This window comes from Trematomus bernacchii, unplaced genomic scaffold, assembly GCF_902827165.1.
Source record: "Trematomus bernacchii unplaced genomic scaffold, fTreBer1.1, whole genome shotgun sequence".
Taxonomy (NCBI): domain Eukaryota; kingdom Metazoa; phylum Chordata; class Actinopteri; order Perciformes; family Nototheniidae; genus Trematomus; species Trematomus bernacchii.
Window position 1 is genome coordinate 6,522,724 of NW_022988066.1, and position 17,970 is coordinate 6,540,693.

Genomic DNA, 17,970 nt, shown 5'->3' on the forward strand with positions numbered 1-17,970 from the left:
GTGGTGAACACAAAATGTATCAATAGTTGTATACCAGTAATATTACATATATTGTTATAAAATTGGGCCTTCAGAGTACTTGTCCTTTTGGTTCTTAAGTATATTTTATTGCTTATCATTTTGTACTTTTACTGATCTAACATTTAAATGCAGGACTCCTTAATTATGTTCTTAAACTCTCATTGAATACACTTTGGATAAATGTTAAGACATTTATTTACAACTTATAAATGAACATTGTTTGTTTGCTCTACCACACATCCTATATCACTCAGCAGAGAGGTGCAGATTTAGTATGAACATATGCTCCAAGGTTTCTACATAGCCTTGTTTTTTTTAATAACATTACACTTGAAAAGGTAATTGACAAAAACATATTTTTAATTGTCTAATTCAGTGACTGTGCTTGCTGTTATTTCATGTGAGGGTTACAATATGCAAGGTCACCCTCTGGCTTACTATATGTGAGTAGTACATACATAATATGGGTTATTATTCCTTCAATGTCTACAGCCAAGCTTAAACAGCTGCCAGTGAAACGGGTTTACACTGCCATAAAGCTAAATAATGCATATTTTGTGACTGACAAGACTGTAAAACATATTTTGTCCATTCCTTTTCAGGTTTTGAAATGTTTATCTTTGTCAGATAGTTTTGTTATTTTTTCGTTCAACCTCGCCAAATAAAGGCTTTACAGTGAAAAATGAAAAAAATAGCTGCCTATTCATTTGAAAGGTTTTCTCACCCCACACATACTGGGGTCTGTTTATAGCTTCTAATGTGTGTTTTGTGTTAATTAATAATAATATAAATAGTTTAATTACTCCAGTAGGAACCTGGATGCCACACACTAGTTGTGTGCTCTAAGTTACTAAGAGGTATGCTATATTATTGCATAATAGCAACGGCTTTGCAACATAACCTCAGCATCATTACACACACTCGCATAAAAGGCTAGTTCAGTTGACAGGACTTATGTACAAAGGCAACAACTTACACGTACAGACACAAACATATCTTTTCCCTGAAACAGTTATTCTAAAAAGCTAACAAATATGACTATAAGTGAACAGTCCATAATATATTGGTGATCCTACATTTACCTTAAACATTGCAATACAGTGTATCAGGTCACTGGTGACAGTCTGCCTCTATTTTCTGTTTTCTGTGCACTATTGTTGTTTTACATGATGATCTGTTGGATCTCCCCATCCCCCGTCTGCCCCCAGACCACACTGTCCTCCCCGATGACTCCCGTCTGCACAAGGGAGCCTGCTTGCGGAGATGAGGACGAGAGCACCGCATTGTCCAGAATAAAGCTGTCCCCGTTGGTTGCGGCTGTGTCATGGGACTGGGACATGAGGGGGGGGCTCAGGGTCTGAAGCTGTTGGGAGGATGCTAGAATGGGGATCTGCTGAATGTGTGTCTGTGACTGGCCAACCGGCTGGAAGGTCATTTGGAGGATTTGTGTCTGGCTCTGCTGCTGGGATGAGTACATCTGAAGAGGGTGCAGCTGGGGCTGGTGCTGGGTCACCACGGAGCCCGAGTGGAGGGTCAGCTGTTGGATCTGGGGCTGCTGGGACTGCTGAGCCTGCACAAACTGGACGGGCATCTGGAGCTGCAGGTGAGTTTGCTGCTGGTTGTCAACTGGCGACGGGGGGTCGTTGGAGGACAGGGCGATGGTCACTGGCACCTGCATGGTGTGGAGGCTCTGGTCTTGTCCCAGTAAAACCACCTGGTGACTCACCTGTTGGGTCATCTGGGATACTTGAGCCATGTGCCCTTCGTGGCTCAGATGATCTGCCTGCACATCCTGTCCCAGCTGGCTCACATCCCGGCTGCTGACCTCTGCATGCTGGGGCCCTGGCAGCTCCAGCATGGAGGCCGGGGTTGTTATGAGGGCACCCGCATTGGCTGCAAGAGCCTCAGCTATTAGCACCTCGGGGTGACTCTTCGCCTTATGGGCCACCACACAGTCCTTCTTCTCAAACTTCTTGCCGCAAATCGAGCAGGCAAACTGATAGGTGGCATCGGCATCGTGCTTCTTCATGTGCCAGTTGAGAGAGGCCTTCTGGCGACACGTGAAGCCACAGATTTCACACCTGTGAGGGACAATTGAATTTACTTAACTGATAATGGAGAAATCCTGGGAAAGCAAACAAGCAATAATTGTGAACAGAGCACTCACTGCAGCGGCTTCTCTCCTGTGTGGATCATGCGATGCACAGCCAGGTTGTGGGAGCTCTTGAAGGCACGAGCACAGAACTCACAGATGTAGTCCCTCTGATCTAGAACAACAAAACAATCAAATATAGATGTGTTCTCCATAGACTTTCACTATCAATTATAAATAGAACCCAATGCATGTTTTATGTTTATAGTGTAGATGTACCTGTGTGGTGCTTTGCGTGACGCAGCAGCTGCTTCTGGAGTCGGAAAAGCCTTCCACAAGAAGGGTGAGGACAGACGTATTTCTTCTTGAGCAAGTGCTGGTACTTTATATGGTGCTGGTGTTCAGAAAAATGTATATTAATAAACAGGAGGTTGGAGCGGTGAGCAGAAAGAAAACAGACCAACAAAAATGCTTTAAGTTATCTACAACAGCAGGTATGGCTGAATAATCAGATATTTGTATTTATTTATTGGTAGAATCAGAATATGTTGTGCATTATTTAATAATTGATAATTGGATCTTCTATTCTCTAATAAAACAATTAAGTAAACACTTTCCCAGAGAAGTACTTCAAGTGCTGAAAATAATTAATTAAACAAAATATTATTAAATTTATCATTGATCAACTGTCCAACTGGGATGGACATTTGACCTATTTTCAGACATTTTAGGGACCTCAACAATTAATAATAAAAACAAATAAGTCTATATTATAAAAACTGTATGTGAAAGCTCTAACCCCTATTTAAGGCAATTAAATAGTTTGAGTCGTTCCACAATTGAGTTTGGTTGCCAGATGCTCATTCCCATCCCCCTTTCTGGTAGGTTTCTCTAGATGTTGTGAATCCATGTTATTTTGTGTTGAGGCACTTGAAATAGTACCGTTTTTGTGTACTTAATGTGCATGGACTCTGCCTTATTGTGTTCAGAATAATTTTTTAACTGTTTTTGAATAAGCTTCTGTAGGAATGTGTTGTTGAGAGACAGACCTGTAGGTAGCGAGGATGAGCCAGGACAGTCCCACACCCTTCCATCTCACAGCGCACGTACTGCACCGGGGGCTTCTTCCTGTGGGGGTGAAGCACATGTCATTGCGATGTCACAGCTAAAACCAAACATTAAATGGATCTTTAAATCCTCATTGACATCTCAGACATCCAAAATGTCTTCCTCACTATGTCATTCATCAATCACTACGATATGCTTTATTTCTGGATACAATTATGACAGGCAGTCCCTTACGATGCTCTGAAACAGACATCGACTTTACCTTCTCTTTGGCAGCCGTGGGGTTTTATCGTCTTTTTTCCGTCTGCCTCTCCTAAAGGAAAAGAAAATTCAAAGTTGTGTAGCAATAGAAAACCTTACATTACATTAAGACTTTACATGCACAATTAAAGGTGGGGTAGGTAAGTTTGAGAAACCGGCTCGAGATACACTTTTTGTTATATTCCATGGAATGCTCTTAACATCCCGATAGCAATGAATATCTTAAGTGCTTTGACAAAAAATCCATACAAATATTTCATCTGTGGAAGCCGTAGTACTGTAAAAAGCACGACCAATCATTTTAGCCGGCCCGGCTAAAATAACTGGATGGCCTACCTGCCTGTCAGCCTTCCATCTGTGCACAAACTGATCTTGTGCCCTCATTGGTCATGTGCGTGTTCGTGTGTGTTGGAGGAGGGGCTCTGTAAGGAAGTGGCAGATTTTTTCCGGTTGTATATTTTCAAATTCTAGCGATCTTGAGCCGGTTTCTCAAACTTACCTACCCCACCTTTAAACGTAGATATGGTTAAAGTTCCTGACAATCTGTTCTATTAATAACTTGTGCTTACTTCCTGGGTCCATCCGGGTCCTCCAGTACTTCTTCCTCTAGCTTCACTTCCTCTTCGAAACTCTCCAAGTTGTCCGAACCTTCTATTTTTATCTCAGCAACCTCGGACTCTTTTTTAGGTGCCTTGTCTTTCTCTTTCTTCTCCTTCTGTCTAGGAGGAGCTCTGCGCTTTGGTTTAGGGACATCCCTTAGAACAGGAAAGAGGAAAGTCCAGTCAATAAACGAAAATATGGTGCCTGTTTTTGTCTAATTTGTCACACAAAGATAACACACACACCTTTCCTCCTTCGGGTCGTAGCTCTGGTCATTTAAGTCATCTGTATAAGGAAGTTCTTCATCACTGCTGAGACCCTCTGCTTCCTCTGCACCACTGTATGGATACAAAACAAGTCATTAGAAAAAGATGTCCCCACCCTCTGCCTGCACCAGGTCAAATGAATGTGTTTGAGGTAAGCGTACCTTTGACTCTGTGGCTGATAGCCAAGGTCGTCTGGGTCGTCCAGAAATGTAGGGTCTTCATCATCCAAGACTGGTACAACAACGTCCTCACTTCCCTCATCCTTATTTTTACTGAGACAGCGTAAGAGCAAAACAGAGCAGTCATCAAAACACAGCACCTCTCTCATTTTAACAACACACAAGACAGTACAGTATGCTCAGTGGGCCATAAATATACACAAACACAACAAAAATATGATCATGATATCATGATAATGCAGACTCTCCGCTGTTAAAGCTTATACATGTATGATTACAAAAACTATTCTAGTAAGTAAGTAAGACGAAGTAAATATATAATTGTATCTGTTACAGTTTGTTAATACATCTCTTAACTGTTAGTGTGTATAACTTACGACTGTTGATACAATCCTACATAATCTCATCTTTAAAGGCTCAGTTCACCTGCATAACAAAATGCAAACATTCCTACTGTGCCTAAAAACAAGTCATAACAAGTCATATGCTTTTCATTTTATCTGGTTTCTTCACGATGTATTGTGTAACCATGCATCGCTTTGCTTGGTTAACTCTTAAGCTGCTGTAATATGTAAATGTTCATGGTTTGGGATCAATATAGATGTAATTTTATCTTGATAAAACTGTTGCCTTCAACTGCAATAAATAAGTCGATTATAACAATGTTGATCAAGTGATTGTTATAAATATCAGGTCATATGTGTATTTCATATTATGTATATGTATGTACATTTAGTAAAAGATTAGAATTCATGCTCCGAGTCAAACCTTTTAACACTAACAATGTTCATTTTGTTAATGAAAAGGGACAAAAATATACTCACGTTTCACACTTGTCTTTATTCCTTATCTCTCCTTCCATTGCTGCATGACAAAGAAAGACATCATTTATTTGAGAGGCATAAAAGCATACTTTTTTACTGCCATCACTCAACCAAGTTCATGCTAGTGGAAAGGATTGCACCCAGATGTTCACCTCAAAAAGGCGGCACTGATCCCTTTAGTCACACTGAAAATCTACAAACACTACCCCTCGCATTTCAGTTAAATAGGATGTCAATGAGGGTTTTTTATGAAATAAATATTACCCAGGATAGTGAGTGAGCATGATGCTTTAGTGCTCTGCATCTGCATAATCTGATTTGTGAATTATAAACCCACATGTTGAACCATTGTATGCCACTGTCAACAGGTTTCTCACCAGCTGGGTTCTCCATCCCAGGTTCGGTCTTACACACAGGCTTGGCAGAGGCGCGCACAGCTCTGCCAGACGGGGGCTTGGCACGGCTCGAGGCTGGGGGGCGTCTGGAGGATAGAGCTGGAATGACGAAGCAGAAACATGCCATGAAACATACCGTATGCCATAATGTGTGGTGCAAGCATATGCAGACATGACATGACACACTAGAAAAGCCCAGTTCAAAATCCACTTGCAGAAGCTCAGATTTAACTTAAGTGTAGGTATAGCAAGAAACGTGACAAATTGTTTTTTATCCCCAACATTTGTCCAGTTACCTTGAGCATCTGTGGCAGGTTTATTTGGTTCCTCTGAGCTGCAAGAAAATAAGAAAAACACATTGGATTGGAAATGTTCTCTAACTGCTGAGCTAATGACAGTCCTTCATCCCATCTCTAATGCAACAATGCATGTAAAAGTAATAGCATATTAAATGTAAACATTTATAAAGCCAGGTAAGTTTCCCTCTACCCTCCCCAGGCAGAGCTTCCGAAAGGGGACGAGCTAGGCTGAAGGCGTGCTTTTTGACAGGAACTCACCCACCAGACATAAACACATACGTTTAAGTCTAGACATGTTCATGATAAACAAATGTGGTTGTATATTCATTAAGACTGTTGAATTAAAAACGTACTCTGTCCCTTGAAGGCTGTCACCTGCGACACCCCCTCCAGCCTCAGCCAAACCCGCAGATTCAGACTGTTTCTTCCGCCTCGGGTTGGAAACTTTCCTCCGCTTATTAGCACCGGTGTCCGGGCTCGGTTCGTCCTCCTCGTCCTCGCTCTTGTTATCCTTCAGCCAGGCCGGGACTGCCCTCGTTGACCGGTCTCTTAAAACTCTCCCTGAGCTCTGCGGGATCGACGCTGCTCCGTTAACGTCCGTCACTGAAGCAGAGACGCCGGACCTCGGGCGGCCCGCTCCCCGCTCTCTGAGCCCCCTCCGCGGGGTGACGTTTCTACTGGTGGCTGGGGTCTCTTCTGCGGCCTTGTCCTCCGCCGACTCTTTACCTTTATTTACGTTACCGGTTCTGTCTATCGCCGGTTCCATCTCCATGAAAACACTTCAGGCTTCTTCAATTCAGCTTACAATCAAGCCGGTTTACAAGCAATTTGAGGAAAAAAGGACAACATCTGTTCTAAAGACGGGTTGATTGCAAGAGGCCTTTATCCTACAGTGGGGCATTTTCGTCGCAAATTAAATGCATATATTTATTGATTAGAAATAGAAAACTTTTCTTAATTATCTATTCAGCAATAAACGGATACATTTTAAAGAAGCAGACACTATTTTCGCGTTCTTAAAGCTATAGTAAACCTACTTATTCGCCCGGGCCTGGAGCACAACCATTTTGTGCGCTTTGTTGCGTCTCCTTTAAGCCAAATATAAACTGAGGTTACGTTCAGGAGCGGCAACGCATTTCAGCAGCTCTACAAATCATCTGGATTTCCCTGTGTTACTTCTAGAGATCGAGTCAACCCAGCTGCGATGTTTGTAGATCTGCTAAGACAGCGGCAGCCGTGCAAAAGTGTCGCGAACGCGAACGGCTGCCGGGCATCATGGGAACTGTAGTGCAAAGTAATTCAACACACTTTATGGTGTATTTCTATATTTTTGTCATGCCTTTCTTTCTATACAACTATATGAATATAACATAATGTGTAGAGTAATCAATAACATGTCATACTACAAATAAAACATTAAGTAATATTAATATTCCAATAATGTATTTTTTTTAAATAAAGTTCCATGCATGCAGAATACTTTCCCTGCTTATTATTCCACATAAAACAATTACTATTTGATTTGATTTCCCAGTACACAGTGTGTTTCTGTTCCTGGCTAAATACATGTGTTTAATATTTCACTCAACACATGACTGTATGATAATATCTTCTTCTTGCATGTGAGAAACTCATTTTATAAGAAAGAGTAAATGTGGTTTGTTTTATACTATATCTGCATTTATTACTGTGACAGTGGAGATAACATGGCTGCCGGTGATAACCTACTCTGTCTGTGCTGTAGAGAGTTTCTGCAGGTTTTCTGATTAGGTGCATTTACCACCAGATGGCAATATTGTATTGCATGTAACACAATGTAGGCTATAACTCCACTCTTTCTGCATAGATTCTCATTAACTTGGTTTAAAAATCCCCTGCTATCTGTTTGTGTGAGAAAGTAGTTGTGGATTGGGTTATTAAAACAGTATTTTGGAGATTATATTCCTGGGACATAAACTCAATATTGCCCCATGTCTGTAAAGTTGTTATACAACACTGAATACGGAAACACAGCTGTGCATATGCTGTGCATATGCTGTGCATATGCTGTGCAAAACTACAATGTTAGGTTTTCACACAATACTATGTAATACAAGGATCAGTAGTATCAATATTGACACCAATATTTATTTTAGATTCAAATTCAACAATGCTCTATCAATTAGGGGGAAATGCACCATGCATGTGCTGCTACTGAAAACATTTTCAATAACCCTGATTGATTTGCCAAGAAATAAGCATTTTCCTATTCTTTGATGATTACCTTTTGTAAGTACACAAGATCAGCTGATGAGCTGAGCACATGCAATAGAGCTCATGTGTATAAATGACATGATTGTACTCGAGAAGGGTTCTGTTTCTTGGTATCCTACTGTTATTGCTATTGTATTAAAAATAAAACAATTCAGTTCTTCCCCCTGTAACCTTTCACCACATTGTAATGGTAAACCAGTTGGTTGAAAGGTACTCCATGTACCTGAGACTACACTTCTGCACACTGCGTGATGAAGGCTACTTGGGTCCTTAAAGGCCTCCCTGAACTCCTTGCTTGGGTACAACATGTTTCTAGAGTAAAGTTGACCCGCCACAGAGACGTTTATGAAACAATCTCCAAACACTGTGGTGTCTCTCCGCTCTCCACCATGACACATTGCTTAATAGTAGCTGTTGTACAAGGTCAGGGATGGGTTTCCATTGACAGAGGTCGGAGTCAAAGTCCTCTGCCTCTGGACCTTTCAAAAAACTTCTGACCCTTTTTTGCACTTTGTAGTTATGCGCTTTAATCTAAAACTAAGCTGGCTGACATGGTTTAGTCAGATTCAGGGGAATATAACTTAAAGGTTTCCTATTATGCAAAATGCACTTTTTTATGTCTTTTATACATAAATATGTGTCCCCTAAAACCTTCTCTCTTTTCCTCCGTGCCCAAATCTCTAAAAACGGGGGTACAACGGAGCTGATCCAGATTTGCGTCTGATATGACCTAATATCGGAAATGTGGGCTGGCTTTACACCCACGGCCCTGTCAGAAACGTCTCTATCAGAAACAATGCACGACGTGTTTTGGAAGTAATATGGTCTTTGTTTACATGAACATGATATGGCGTTTAATCACGGCAGCATTTAGCTGGGCATCTACTTCTCTCTCTCTCTCTGTGCAGCTCTGCGGCATGTGTGCTCCAAAGGGGGCGTGGCCCCGTAGCTACTGACCCTGAATCAGCACTTCTCTAACAGGGCTGAAATAGAGGGGTATGAGGCATGGCTAGAATGGGTGATCTGTTTGGTATTTTGAGCAAAACACTTCATAGACATGTTTTTTATATATTTGTATATATCTGAGACCTATAATATATGCCTAAAAATAGTATAAAAGGAGAGCTTTAAGACAAACAAAATGAATAACAGCATTGCATCCTTTTGAAAATGCTTTATTTATCTACTTTATCGCTATAAATATAACAATACAGAACAAGCTTTTTTTTAAACAAACCTTCAGATAGAAAACAGTCTGCAAAGGTCTACAAAGGTAGAGCAAAGGGCACATCTTGGCAATAAGGCACACACTATAGGAAAAGTTAAAATGGTAACACCTATGTTAAACAAGGCATGTGTAGGTCCATGCCACAGACACAAGAATTCCTCCTGCAGCTGTGGTGTGGGTGAAATGCAGGCAATAGAAAGTAAAGCAGGCGTTTTGAGTGGGAGGCAGAACCAGAGGGACACAATTCCCTGCCGTCTAACACATTTGTTAGTTTAGATGGCTGTCAAATCATGATGAGACCTTTAACAGTTCAGCAAAAACTGACATGCACCAACAGCTCAAAGGGCCATGGGCTGTAACACTGCAATGGACCAGATTTGGTTGAAACTGATAAAATGTTGCTAAAATAGAAGGCCTCTGTGTTCCCACTCATAACACCAAATCCAGTACAAAATAGCATTTAGAATATTACAAATGACAAAAACACAATAACCTTGAATGGTTTAAAAAACTATTGGACATTTTGGCAAAAAATGTTTTTTCTTCTACTTTTGTTACTCTGACATCCCTAAACAATGTGTAAATAAAGAAAAGAAATATGCTTTAGAATATATTATACCTTTTCTTCTCACTTCATAGACAAAACACGTAAATGCATATATTAAATATATCCTGACTTAATGTCATCATACAAGAAAATAACAGTTATCAGCAATTTGTTTTTTACGTCAAATCCAGTTTTAGAGGAGTAGGGAAGCCAAATGTAGAGGATGGAGTGAGATGAGACAAATATATTTTGTTTGCCGTGCATATTATTTTCGTTATTTACCTCTTCGACATCAAACTTGGTCATGATCCAAGCTTTCTTCAGAGTAAAAGTAATTACATTGTTTACGCTGTAAAATATAGTAAATATTATGAGGAGATGATGAAAATAAGCACATACAATTCAAACAACGAATAAAACATTTGGAATGGAAAATTAAAAACTACCTAAACTGGTTTACACATACACATTTCTGCATTCTCTTATATAAAGGTTGTGGAGTGTGACTTCATAATCAGCAGATGCTTGCATCCTTTGCCTTTGTGTGTTGTAGCACAAAAATGCATGGCTACTTCTATATTTCAGCGTGAGGTATTGTTCCAGTTATTCCCAGTCCAACATTACACTTGTTTCCAACACACTGCAGAGTTTAAAAAGTGCCTACGAAACCTTCATTAGGGTTATTTTAATGCTTAATCCACAAGGGAAAACTCTGTCACACATACAGTAATTGAGAAACGCCAAACTAGCCCAGTTTACACATTATTTCATGCTCAGTATTTAATATCTCTTCATATGAAAGTTGCAATCTCTTGCCTTTTATAAATACGTTTAAGTGCACCTAGGTCAAGCACAGTTTGGAGGACGAGAAATAAAGATGAGACGGACATGCGGAGTGTTACTGCAGGAGCCTTCAGAGAGGAGACTACAGGAGAGAAGTCTGCAGAGACTGAAACACACTTCACCACAACACAGTATTACCAAAGCATTGGACACATAAATGGAGAAAACTGCAGTCCGTGAGTCCTTTCTTTTGTACCAACCACAGGGGCTTCACATTGTTGTTAAAGGCACAGTGGAAAGCACAAGGTGGCATCGTCTACAGATGTAAGGCACTGAGGAGCTTTCTGATATCAGAAGACTGGAGCGATGTAGCCTGATGTTTTTTTTGGTTAGCATTGGCAAATGCAGGAGCGCTTTAAGTGGCAGTGTTCCAGTCCACACAGGAGAATATCTCTCATTTCTGTCCATATTTGTTCACCTTTCAAAAGTCAAACAATTCAAAAACTCAATAATAAAGATGTGTGTAAATTAAAGAAAAAAAAAAAACTAACATCTGTTCAGTCCCCTTTCAACAAACTTTGTGAGCATGGGAAACTTCTCCATGTACATGGTGTCGCTGTCTATCAGGCTGACTGTATAGATCACTCATGTTGAAAAAGCTTTCCAGTTTTCTTTCTCTAGTATTTGTTCCACAATGAATCACAATACTATTATATAACTGGCAACATTTTCTTCAAACAAACCAAGATAGGAGGAGTTTCCAAAAGTTAAAGAGAATACATAAAAACAAGCTTACTAACTATAGGCAAAATATAACATTTAAAAACCTTCATTTAAAACATTTAAAACACACAAAATACTAAATAAACCAAAAAGTACAGAACAGGCATGTTTGAAGCTCACACATTCAACCAGCATGGACGGACAGCATCACCTACAGCTTGTAGAGTTGGCTAAAATACTATATTTGAATGAAAACAGAATATTAGTAGGCCTATATCCAAGAACAGTTATCTTAGTGGTATCCTTTCTTGTCAGTAGTTCCTGTTGTACTTTTACTTTCTTTCAATTAACTTTTCTTTCTTTTCACCCCCACATGTTTACAGTTAAAAAACAAATATGTAAAGCTCTATCTTTCCTGCTTCAGAGAACAAAGACCACTCCATTAATTAATAAGAGAAGCCTACAGAGAATAAAAGTAATTTTCTCTTCATAAATACTTGAATGTACCTTCAGTGTTTGGCGGGTGTCAAAGACAGAGAGAAACTCATACTGATGGTTGTCTTTATGAGTTAATGCTTATCGTGGGAGGATGGTGCAGGTAGGTTTCCTCAGTGATTAGACTGTTCTCTATGTGTGTTATAAGACAGTAATGATGCATAACTAAGCCAGTCATATGGTTGCCTTGTTTCCAATACATACTTAGACCAGGACAGATATGAGATGTCATTGTTTCTGTTTTCTAAATATATGCTTAAAATTCCTTTAGAGCTTTTTGATGTTCACGAGTTCAAGAGATGTGTCTGTATGATGGGACAGACGTTGGGTTGGTGGTTCAGTCACAGGCAGGGTATCTTTGATGTTTCATATGTCTGACCCTCCGACTCAATATGTCTGGTAGACATCGTGGAGGGGCAGCTGGAAGGCTGTGGCGGGGAAGGCCTGAGGCATTGCGTAGCCGGCGTATCCTCCGTACGCCGCGGCCGCCACCGCGTTCTTCTGCAGAGCGGCCAGAGCTGCCGAGTTAGCAGCGTAGTTTGTGATGGGGACGTATCCGGCTCCGTACAGGCCGGCCGTCGGGATGCGCTGCACGTTGTGGGCCATGGCGTAGACAGGAGTGATAGGACGGCCCTGAGAAATGCAGAAAAGAGGAAAGGAGGACTATATTGAATAAGAGGATTACTAAACCATTTAGTACATTCTTTATTAAATTAATGCATTCAATTGTGAGTTCTACATTTAAAAAGTCAGACATAAAGCTCCCAAAGTACAAATACAGTACATAATGTGTCATGTAATCTGTGGTGTTACGTAACTAATATTATTTTATTCCACGGCATGTTATTTGACGCTTAAATATAAGTTGCATTGTGGGTAATGTAGGCGCGTGGTATTGCCAAAGGTGATATCTTTGTTTCCGATGCAGCCAATTTGTTACTTTTTGATACTGGCTTTTGACTCCACCAATGGTACAGTGCAAAGTCTATGGAGTACTCTTTTAAGCTTAATGAGTTATTGTGTGTAAAATCAGTTCTCTACACTTTATGATGAAGTACCCATGCGGCCTGGTTTACTGCATCAAGTAACATGCCCTGAGCTGAACGTGGAGATTTAACATCTTTATCCAATCATATTTACGAATCAGTAACAGTGTCATTGTGCACACCTGGAAAGGAGGAGGGGTAGATACCGCAGGGAGGATGCTGTTAGCACCATTAGCGCTGTTGTGGTCAGCGTGTTGCATGGCCAGAGGGTTCATAAGGTGCTCAACCGCGTGCACCTTCCCATCCTCCATCAGCTTGGCTGTAGGAGCCGTGCTGAACATGGGGTACTGCCCCCCCAGAGTCTGCATTCCCACTGCAAAGAGAAACAATAATGAGAGCTTGGATAACAGATGGGACCACTGCAGACAACATAGTAAAGCAAAGTAGTTTTTTTGTATGCCTTTTACAATAAAATAAATAAAAGGTCAAACATGGACCAAAGCTCAAACAGACACAGGTATACTTAGATTTGAAGGAAATGTACAAAAGGAGTGCCTGCTAAAACACTGAAGGTTGAAGGAAACAATTAAGTCAAGAAGGGGAAAAAATAAGTTACACAAGTTGGAGTTGGGGTGTGATTCGGATTATAATGGTGCTATGGATTAACCTCAGTGCTCCAACACATACCCACACACCAAACATACACACACACAGAGCGAACACAACGTCAGTCATTGTTTCAGATGGACAAAGGTATTTTTAATCTGACCACACAGTCCTGGACTAACACTAAACTCCAGATTAGATTTAAATCAAATATTTTCAGAAAGAGCATCAAGAGTGTCCACTTTACTAGGGACCTCTGAACCCCAAATATATGCCATAAATATTAACAAAAAGTTCAATATTTAAAGTTATGTTACAAATATCTGGTAAGTATAGTTGCTTTTTTGTTTGGTAATAAGCTTGAAGATGAAATAATAATACCACTGTGTGAATTTGAACATTGCACTGCTATCATTGAAGTTTCTACATTTGAATATTCTACTTTCAATTTTGAATGTAGTTGATCCTGTTTTAGCCTTATATGAGTTGGGTAGCTTCTCCCTCATTGGTACAAATATGCATTTCCTTCTGCTTACCTTCAGGAAAGAAAAAAGAACCAGGAAACAAACCTTTAAAAAGAAGCCATCTAACAGAAAACCACTTGACAGCAATTCATTTCCGCCTCTGTTTTACATAGTAGACCACATATTTAAAAAACTAAACGATGCTGATGTTGATTATGTAGGCTTAATGTATAAGCAGTGGAGGACACTGGTATTATCTTTCAAGTGAAAATAGTAGACGTGATTGAAAAGTTGAGAAAGGTAATTTTTGTTTGTTCATTTGGATTCACATCTCAACTCCGTTCTTGACTGTAAGTGTCATAGTGCCAACAAAGCCTGAAACAGCTGCTCCTACAGAGACATTTTCTTAACTTGTTGAGGTCAAATTGTGAATTTGACAAGCTAACACTTTTTGGGATAAATGTTTGTTTTACATTCAAGACACGGTCAGCCACTTTTCAGTAAAAAACTGGAGTTGAGTTGCATGTGTTAAAGGAGATTGGGTTGTTCACCACATACGTCGGCCATGTTCAGACAGACAACAGCACTGCATTAGAAAACGTTCCCATTCAGTTCAATGCAACCACTGCATTGGGGGCGTCAAAAGCGCTTTAAGACAATAAATATTGTCTCATCTTGCACATAAATCAACTTTTGCCCCGACAAAATGCCATAAATTCTGGCAAAGTTCTGCGTTGGCCAATCAAAAAAACAGGGGGCTGGGTTTTAGCCTCTGATAGCTTGATATTTCATGGTCTCAACAGTACACCCCCAATGACGTAGCGCCTTGTGTTATTCTAACACAGTGCTGCTTTTGGTCTGAACACCAGGTAAGAAAAATTTGAGAGGAAAAAAGGACAGAATGAGGAACAAATCATAGCAGTTACTTTCTGGTCATGCTGGAAAGGACAGATATTTAGTGTCGTAGTTCTTAAGGGTAAAAAGAAAGGAAGTCCTTTTGCGCCTGACCATCCAGCAACAACCATGATCAAGTGATTTACTAAGTGTTCCTCAAACCACACAGGAGAGAGAGACAAGAAATTACGAGCTGGAAGGTTTAATAAAGGCGTTTGAGATGGGCAAGGATGTATATATCTATCTCACTGACTTGTGCCAGGTTTCATGCCAATGGAGTTGACAGAGGCAGCAAGCTCCAGACTGGGCATCAGCTCATAGGGCTTGTCGAGCTTGGCTTTGCCCTCATGGTAGCGGCTGTAGATGCCACGACCAGCAGAGTAACCTCCCAGGTATGACCCCCGTGGCCCAGGGGTACGGTTACCTGAAGCAGCACGACCACGACCTCGCACAGTACCTGCTTAAAATACAATTAAAGTAATATGTTGACAGGGGTTGTGGTTTAGGACTTGGGCAATAAGGGCAACTTGTACTGAATTTTTGAAGCGCAACAATATTTTATGATGGGTTCAGAACTTCTTTGAGAATTCCTCCCAAAATATAAGGACTGCTTCAGCAAGAAGAGCTCTTATTTAAGGTAAATATCTGCTCAAGAAGTGCAGTTGCTACCGGAAATGTAAACAATATCTGTTTGAGTTTAGGGTAACTTTGCGTTTTTCCGCAGCAGTGATCTGACTCTTAAGTTCATGGCACTGTCAAATGTTTTGTCAATGTTCTTAGCTTTATTGAAATCTCTGCAGTAACCCAGCATGAAATGGGAGTTGACAGCACAGCGGGAAAAGAATGGTGTTAGAAAACATATAGTTTGTCACATGGCAAGAAAGCTCATTGTTCATTGAAGGGATAAGTAGGAATAAGGATGAGAGAGATTACCATTGTTCTGTATCATTGGGGATCCTTTGGAGAGAAAACCAAAACACAATGATTGTTGAAAGTCGAATAGATTTTCCTGCTGCCACCCAAATACCATTTATAATCATTCATCAACGATAATGGGATTAGCATCATTGGCCCATCACCTTATTTTGTCTTTGTCTTATTAACAACAAGTCACAAACCCTTATCAAGTTAAGATTTTAAAACTTTCATCAAATAAATTCTAGTCATCAAAGATAAAATCACTATTATCTTAGTCATCATGATCATTTACAAATCATAGCTAATTTATAAAGGTGTGTTTGTCATTGATCCTACAATAGCATCTCTTGGATGTCATCATGAGATCTTTAGCAGTGCATTGGTCCACAGAGTTTCTGCCACCAACTTTAACATATAAAGATGGCTTTCAGAAAAACTAAGTGGCTTTTGCAAATTATCACGACTGATACAAAAAAGCAATTCATTCTAACCTTTGACAAAGTAGTCTCTGTTGGGTCCAATGAGGGTGTTGTATGGGTAACCGTAGTAGGCCAATGTGTAGGGATCACACTGGTAGACGTAGTTCTGTGGAGCCGGCTCTGGAGTGGCTGGAGCTCCCTTGGAGGCTTTCTGGCGAGAGTACTGCTCTTTATCAACAGGCTTGGCGAGAGTCACCTCGATGCAGGACCCCTCCACCTCTGTGCCATTGAGGTGGTCCATGGCCACGACAGCATCGTCTCTGGAGGTAAAGTGGACAAAGGCGTAGTCACGGATTTTCTTCACTCGTTCAACGCATCCAGCATTGAACTGGTTGAACACCTGATTGACAGAGACAATGAGTGATTGGTTAATGTTTTCTATTAGTAGTATATTTCCTGTAATGTATGTTCTTTACCCAATAAAACCCTGCACCGAGAAATCCCTAAACTGAAGTCCCACCTGTCTGATTGTCTCCTCGCTGGTTTCCATCATGAGATTCCTGACGTAAAGGATCTTCACTGTCTCCATTACGTCTTCGTCCACATCGATCTCCGGCTCGGCCCAGTCGACTGCGATCTGGTGGCCCCAGAGCTGAATACGCCCAGGCATCAACTTCCTGCGAGCCATGGCGGCTGCACGGTGTGACTCATACTCTACAAAAGCAAAGCCTCTGTTCTTCATCTTGTCTGCAGCGCTGGCATAAACTATCACGTCCAGCACCCCTTCTGTCACTTTGGAGACCTCCTCCAGGATCTCCTCACGCTTTTTGGTCTTTGGGATGCCACCAATGAAAAGACGGCAGTTGTCCACGGAGGAGCAGACCCCCAGCAGCCGCCCCGGCCGCACTTCATAGTTGTTGAGCTCACGCACAGCACGCTTGGCCTCGTGTTTCTCTGTGTACATCACAAACGCGTACCCTCTGTTCTTCCCGTCAAAGTCCATCATCAGCCGCATCTCATAGATACGCCCTACGGACTCAAACACAGGGACTAGCTCATCCTCATAAACGTCACGTGGGATCTTGCCCACAAAGATTTCACACCCCCGTGGTGGAGATGCAGCATTCCAACCAGGAGGAGGGCCATATTTACGCTGACCGTTTTCCTGGACCATAGTGTAGCCGGTGCGATCCATCAGGGTGACCAGTGCAGCCTCATTGGGAGCACCTGCAACTCCCTCAGGGACGTTGAGTTGTCCATGGAGAGGGTTGTGTGAGGCTCCGGCAGGCTGGGAGGGTTTGGGGGGGGCAGCGTTGTTGCTCATGGTTGACGAGGAAGCAGGATCTTCGGCTGTCATTCTGACAAAACCATCCAATCAGATCTGGGGCCTGAAGAGGGCAAAGAGAAACAGGTTTATCAATTACAGTCAATTGTATCAACCACAACTTATATCCAAGACGTAAACACAAGAGGGAAGAATAAAAGAAAACCTGGTAGTGTTCAGAATTAACCTTTTACAACATGACTGTACCAACAATAATTGAGCTGCTTGTTGAATCTAAAAGGTAATCAGTATGCAGACGCAATCACACGCAAGATTAACTAGCTTACAAAACGAACCAAAGGCAAATAATGCGATTGGACAGAAT

The 17,970-nt window shown here is 41.1% G+C and overlaps 2 protein-coding genes across 15 annotated transcripts in view; both read right to left on the reverse strand.

Annotated features, from left to right (window-relative positions):
* Positions 1-198: 198 nt before the first annotated feature.
* On the reverse strand, positions 199-7,254 carry si:ch211-113e8.10 (E3 ubiquitin-protein ligase ZFP91). Its single transcript, XM_034120628.1, has 12 exons — positions 6,359-7,254; positions 6,003-6,040; positions 5,689-5,805; positions 5,312-5,351; positions 4,470-4,580; positions 4,288-4,380; positions 4,012-4,197; positions 3,444-3,494; positions 3,163-3,241; positions 2,393-2,507; positions 2,189-2,288; positions 199-2,102 (listed from the first exon to the last, which is right to left on the reverse strand). The coding sequence occupies exons 1-12, from the start codon at positions 6,775-6,777 to the stop codon at positions 1,184-1,186; spliced, it is 2,268 nt and encodes a 755-aa protein (XP_033976519.1). The 5' UTR covers positions 6,778-7,254; the 3' UTR covers positions 199-1,183.
* Positions 7,255-9,416: 2,162 nt separating this feature from the next.
* Positions 9,417-17,970, reverse strand: part of rbm47 (RNA binding motif protein 47) — a 30,667-nt gene continuing 22,113 nt past the window's right edge. For 6 of the 14 annotated variants that reach the window (XM_034120441.1, XM_034120440.1, XM_034120442.1 and 3 more), the window contains 6 exons: positions 16,842-17,709; positions 16,394-16,721; positions 15,918-15,941; positions 15,238-15,444; positions 13,203-13,393; positions 9,417-12,697 (listed from right to left, as the gene is read on the reverse strand). In XM_034120441.1, coding sequence (XP_033976332.1) covers positions 12,422-12,697; positions 13,203-13,393; positions 15,238-15,444; positions 15,918-15,941; positions 16,394-16,721; positions 16,842-17,678 — 1,863 coding nt within the window. In that variant the 5' untranslated portion in view covers positions 17,679-17,709 and the 3' untranslated portion in view covers positions 9,417-12,421. The remainder of the gene's footprint in view (positions 12,698-13,202; positions 13,394-15,237; positions 15,445-15,917; positions 15,942-16,393; positions 16,722-16,841; positions 17,710-17,970) is intronic. The other 8 variants (XM_034120444.1, XM_034120446.1, XM_034120448.1 and 5 more) reach the window with 8 other exon arrangements.

Coding starts and splice junctions, on each gene's coding strand:
- si:ch211-113e8.10 (XM_034120628.1), bottom strand. CDS start 6,777: ATGGAGATGGAACCGGCGATAGACAGAACCGGTAACGTAAATAAAGGT. Junction 4,381..4,469: donor TATCAGCCACAGAGTCAAAG/GTACGCTTACCT, acceptor GTATCCATACAG/TGGTGCAGAGGAAGCAGAGG. Junction 2,508..3,162: donor CTCATCCTCGCTACCTACAG/GTCTGTCTCTCA, acceptor TCTGAACACCAG/CACCATATAAAGTACCAGCA.